At 43.3% G+C, this 6,000-nt stretch overlaps 1 protein-coding gene across 2 annotated transcripts in view; it reads left to right on the top strand.

The window, feature by feature from the left end:
• SERGEF (secretion regulating guanine nucleotide exchange factor) overlaps positions 1-4,015 on the top strand; it is a 227,063-nt gene extending 223,048 nt beyond the window's left edge. For both annotated transcript variants that reach the window (XM_054438107.2, XM_054438108.2), the window contains one exon: positions 3,650-4,015. In XM_054438107.2, coding sequence (XP_054294082.2) covers positions 3,650-3,978 — 329 coding nt within the window. In that variant the 3' untranslated portion in view covers positions 3,979-4,015. The remainder of the gene's footprint in view (positions 1-3,649) is intronic.
• The last annotated feature ends 1,985 nt before the right edge of the window (positions 4,016-6,000 follow it).

Consider the following 6,000-nt stretch of genomic DNA (forward strand, 5'->3'; position numbering starts at 1 on the left):
ATAATGAGTTAAATGTAAAGAAGATTTAAAAATTCAAATCATGGAACTATCAAAAAGAAGTTTTTACTGCGTAGAACCATACACTTATCAAAAGACTGAAAACAAAATTTTAAGTCAAACTGAGAAAAAAATAGTAATGCTAAATATAGCAGAGAAATAACGAATATTCTTAAAATCAAAGTCTTTCAAACAACAAAGCTCTTAATAGGTAACAACAACAATAACAAACATTTATGTAGTACTATGTGCCAGGCACCATTCTGAGTCTTTTGCATATACTATACTTACTCATTTAACCCTTGTAAACAACTCTAATAAGGTATTACTGTCCCCATTTAACAGATGAGAGAACTGAGATATAGAAAAGCTAAGTAACTTGCTTGAAGAAGCACAACTAATAAGTGGCGAAGCTGGGATTTGAACCCAGTTCATCTGGCTCTTGGGCCTGAATACTTAAACTCTTCTGTACTAACCAGGAAAAAGATATGAAGCAGATAGTACACAAAGGAGGAAATATAAATATCTGATAAACATTAGAATTATTTTTCTGTTTCAATGGTAGTCCAAAAAGTACATATTAAAACAAGAGATACCATTTTTGTCTTCAAATTAGGAAGATCTTTCAACATTATAATACTATTAAATACTTGCAGTCCTAGAGTAAGACAGAGATTCTCACAGATTGCTGAAGTATATGCAAGTAGCCTTTCTGAAAAGTATTCTGGCAGTACTCAAAACAGTACTCAGGCATCTCAAAAATGCCTATACTCTTTGACCAGGAATTCCCATTCTAAGAATCTAATTTGAGAAAATAATTAGAGAGACAAACACTCATGCATAAAGATGTTCATAGCAATGCTATATAAAATAATGACAAATTGGAAACAACCTATGGATCTGATAATAGAATGCAGGTTAAGTAAATTGTTTAATCTTCATAATAGGTAATTAGGCAGCCATTATAAATAAATGTGTATAATAAAAGACACCATAAACCAAGTGAAGAGACACACCACAGACTTCTGGAAGAAGATACTTCCAAATGCACATAACAACAAAGAATCATAGAAACAAAATAATACACAAAGAATACTTGCAAATCAATAAGGAAAAGGCAAACAACCAAAGAACAAAACAAAGAATGTATATAGACAATTCACAGAAGAGGCAACTTAAACGGGTAATCAACAGAAAGCGCTACTGCTCCATCTCACTAGTAGTCAGGGAAATGCAAACTAATTGAATGTACTCATGGGAATGGCAAGAGTCTAAAGGTAAGATATAAGGAAACAAATTCGTATCTATTGTTGATAAGAATATAAATGTCTAGTCATTGGAGAGATATTTGGCCATACTTACTAAACATAAACATGCTTGCATATACATGCATGACTCATATATTCCCAGGGATCACCCAATACCAGCTTGTACAAGGAGACATGTTCAGAGACTTTCATTGCAATACTGTCTATAATAGCAACCATATTAGTATTGTCGTTGCATAATACTATATATTTTCAATTGTTATATTATAAAACAGCAACAATGATATTATTAAATAACTATCCATCAGAAGGGACATGGGTAAGTGAAATATGATTTATACATAATGGGATACTATGCACAGTTAAAATAACTGAACTAGATCTATAACTACCAGCTCAGATAAATTTCAAAAACAATGATGAGTGTAAAGAGCAACTTGCAAAAAAAAAAAAAAAAAAATGTGAATGATTCTATTTGTGTAAGTCTTTAAAACAAACTAAAAAGATCACAATATTTAAGGACACATCTATGTAGAAAAATATAAAACCATGCAAATGATGTATACTAACTTCAAAATAGTGGTTACTTCTGGGAAGGAGGGTTGGATAGAGGGACAAGAATGGGAGGTGGGGTATAAACTGTATCTATGATTTTTTTTAAGAGACGGGTTGAAGCAAATATGGCAAAATGTTAGCTAATGTTCTTAATCTGGGTGGAGATCTGCGTCTTTCTATTAAATTATTTTCTGTTCTTTAATGCATATTGAGAAGAAAATTATTTTTAATTTACTTTTTTGTTTGTTTGTTTTTGAGACAAAGTCTCGCTCTGTCACCCCAGGTAGAGTGCAAATGGCACAATCTCAGCTCACTGCAACCTCTGCCTCCTAGGTTCAAGTGATTCTCCTATCTCAGCCTCCTGAGTAGCTGGGGTTACAGGCATGCACCACCATGTCTGGCTAATTTTAATTTACTTTTTGAATAGTTTGCAATCCATGGAGAAATAGTTGTGCTACAATGTTAAAAAGCAGGACAAACATATATACAAATATTTATAAATTTCACGAATTAAAGGGTTGAAAGAGATACCCAAAATATTCCTAGTAGTGGCAAGGGCAAGATTCTGCAAGTTTGCTTTTCCTTACACATCCATATTGTCCATTGTTTCTTTTCTTTTCTTTTCTTTTGTCATGAAGATGTATTATTTTTATGTCCAGAAGATTTTTTTTAAACAACCACAGAAAAACATGAGTGAGTTTAGACCTAGGACAGTGTCTAAAACCTAGGAAGACGTGTTATGATGGGTGGGCTGTTGGAGTTACCTGGCATGAATGTTGGCTTGGCCACTTTCTGGCTGTATGAATTTGTTCATTTTTGTATCTATTCAGTAAACATCTGTTGAGGACCAACTGTGTACTAAGCACTGTCCTAGAGATACAGCAGTGAAGAAAGTATACACACTTCTTCCCTCACCACAGAGTGCAGTCTAGTGAAGAGGGGACAGTAAACACATCACCACACAAATCATCCCTCACTACAGAGTGCCAGGTCCTCATGAGGGAAGAATACAAGGGCAGTCACGAGAATCTGATTTGGGTTGGGTGGCCAGGGACCCTGGCCTCTGAGCGACAACTGGAATGGAAAACATGAAGAGGTCTGGAAGCCCAGTAAACTGGGGCTTTGAGAGATAGAAAGGCCCTACTGGACATATTTAAGAAACAGAAAGAAAGCCAGGGTTCTGAATGCAAAGAGGGAGGGGAAGAGTTGTGCAGGGTGAGGACACCAAGATAGTCAGGAGCCAGATCACTCAGGCCTCACAGGCCAAGGACGGCCTCCTCAAGGACCGTGGAAAGTCACTGAAGGGTTTTAAGCAGCAGAGTGACACGTGATTAGATTTGCAGTTGTCGAAGATTGCCTTGATGCTCTTTGAAGATCCGGGTGGATGGAGTGAGCAACTGGGTTAGTTAGTTAGCTATTGGCATGGCCCAGGTAAGAGAAATGGTGGCCTGGATCAGGCTGGAGCTGGCTGAGGAGATGGAAAAATGTGGGGAAAGATTTGAGATGTTTTTGGAGGCAGAGTCAGTAGGTCTGGTGATGGATTATATGTGGTGGTAACAGTAGGGAAGGGCCGAGGAGGAAAGCCACGCTTGGAACATGAGCAGTCATGAGTTTTGTGGGAATGGGAAGCATGCCTCAGGGGCAGGAGGGCAGCTGCCCTCCGGGGAAGGGAAGGAAGTAGGGATGGGGAGGATTCCGCCATGCGTCCTTAAGCTTTGGCATCTTCCTGTGTGAACTGGGGTTTATGATGATACCTGTACCCTCAGGGTGAATGTTTCAGCCCTATTATCCAAAACCTGTTCTACAGCAGTCTTCCCTCTCCTTCACAGGTGGAGTGTGTTACTCTTGGGGCTGGAATGAGCATGGCATGTGCGGAGATGGCACTGAAGCCAACGTCTGGGCCCCGAAGCCAGTGCAGGCTCTGCTGTCATTGTCAGGACTCCTTGTGGGCTGTGGGGCTGGCCACTCCTTGGCCCTCTGCCAGCTGCCAGCTCACCCTGCATTGGTCCAGGACCCCAAGGTCACCTACCTTTCCCCAGATGCCACCAAGGACACTGAATCTCAGGAAGCCATGGACAAAGAGAGAAACTGGAAGGAAAGACAATCAGAAACTTCAACCCAAAGCCAATCTGACTGGTCCAGAAATGGGGGACTGTGATAGAGAATCTTTAATAAAGTGGCTTTTCTCACCAAAAGCCTTCCCAGAGAATTGCTTTGTTGGGCTGTGGGGTTGGCCGAAGAAGGGCTCAGGAGGCAGTGACGGCTGGGCTGACCACAAACCAGAATGATGGCAGGCTGCTTGCCTAGTGCCTGGGGCTCAAGGAGACAGACATGGTTCCTACTCAGCAGAGGAGAATGAGGGGTTAGGTCTTCACTAAAGATATGGAAAACTAACACACCAGTAGGAAGGCTCCAGCCTGTCCCTGCCTGGTGGAGATAGAAAACCCAGTTCTATGTCCTTCATTATTTTGGCCCAGCAGCCTTCAATTCAGCAAAACAAAGGGTTCCTGGGCCATGCCTAGAGCAGCCCCTCCTGGGGTTTTATTTTTAAGGCCCAGAGCACATGGTTTTCTAGTTCAAGGATATTGAGGTACCCTGATAAGATGACTGGATACTTAAACAGGAAAGAGCTCTTATCTTGGTGACTGGGGGTGAGGGAGAAGGTTCTGGAGTAGGGGTGGAGGGGAATAGAGAGGAGTATGTGGAGGAAGAGTCAAGATTTCTGGGAAGACCCAGTAGAGGAAAACCCTAGGACAGCAAGAGAGGCTAGAACCGACGAAACTCTCAGAAGATTTGTCTTCATCTGAGTCAGCCAAGGCGCTGGAGCTTGTTTGTGTGACTATAATTGCTAAAGTATATTGTTTCAGATGAGGGACAGGCCACAGCATGTGAAGGGGAGTCTGTAGGGATAGCAATGTCAAAGACTCTGACCCCTGACCTTCTGCCCCGCAAGCCTTAGCCTGTGCAGGAAGAGGGCCCTCAGGTAAAATGGAGACCAGGCCAGATCCCCATTCTCTGACTTCCCTGTGGCTCTGGGGGACATAGGACCTTTCTCTCTGCTGTGACTGGCAACAAGCCTTTTGCCAGAGGACCTCAGAGAATGGACTTTCTCTGGAGAGCCATGTGGCAGTGTCACCAGCTAGGCAGCCCAGGTCTGTGACCCATCCCACGCTGCCTCCTTGTGACTCAGAATGAGTCTGTGAGGGCTGGGCTGCAGTGGCTTCAAGTTACAAAATCCCAGGATCCCAAAGTTAGAGGCCCTTGAAAGACCATCCAGCCTAGTGGCCATCACGCTGCATCCTTTAGAGCCCTGGGAGTCTCCTGAGAACTCAGTGGCCACCTTGTGGGTCAAGGAGGCCAGGTAGATAGAGGTCCAGGTTCCCCCGCCCCCCCCGCCCCCACACACATCTTATTCCAAGCAGCTTTAGTGTTTCTCTATATTGGGCTTCGCATAACATTTCGTTTGACAAGAGGTCCTCGAGAAAGTTTAAAAACCACTGATTTTATTCAACATTTTCGTTTGTTCATGTGGGAAAATGGAGGCCAAAAGAGGGGAAGGGACCATCTCCAGGTCATAAACCTCACTACCAGGCCAGGGTCCTGATTGGGAAGTGACCCAGCTAAGTCCTTGAGTGAGACAAGGGTGCGATGGAGAGTAGCCCTGGGACCAGGAGTGAGTTCAGCTCAGGAGAGGAGGATGAGGAGAATCTTGAGCTTCCCAGGCCTGAACATAGAGACCACTGACAGCCATAGGCTGACCTTGAACATCGTGCATGGAGTCCTCTCAATATTGCACCCTAGAAACATGGCTGCCCTGGCCAGCAAATCTCTTGGTTCCCCACCTCTCAGGACCAATAGAGGCCAGTACAGTCTCCAAGAACTTGAGGAATGGGAAGAAGGATATCTGCATGCACTCGGAGCTTGACTTGCCAAGGTGACCAAACAAACCACAGAGATAGAGCAGTCAGATGGCCCAGAGCTGACCCATATTGGAGCAAGCCCAAGGACACTGGCCCACCACCCACTGTCCTAAAGGCCTGTATCAGACACACAGGCCAGAAAGCAATCCCACACCAGATAGCACTCAGGCCCATACTGCCTAGACAGTTACCACTCACAAAGAACCAATGCACTCTCTCTCACAAGGTTCCAGTTCAGAGCTCCCTCCTACCTCTTTCAG

The sequence above is a fragment of the Pongo pygmaeus genome, chromosome 9 (assembly GCF_028885625.2).
Source record: "Pongo pygmaeus isolate AG05252 chromosome 9, NHGRI_mPonPyg2-v2.0_pri, whole genome shotgun sequence".
NCBI classification, from domain to species: domain Eukaryota; kingdom Metazoa; phylum Chordata; class Mammalia; order Primates; family Hominidae; genus Pongo; species Pongo pygmaeus.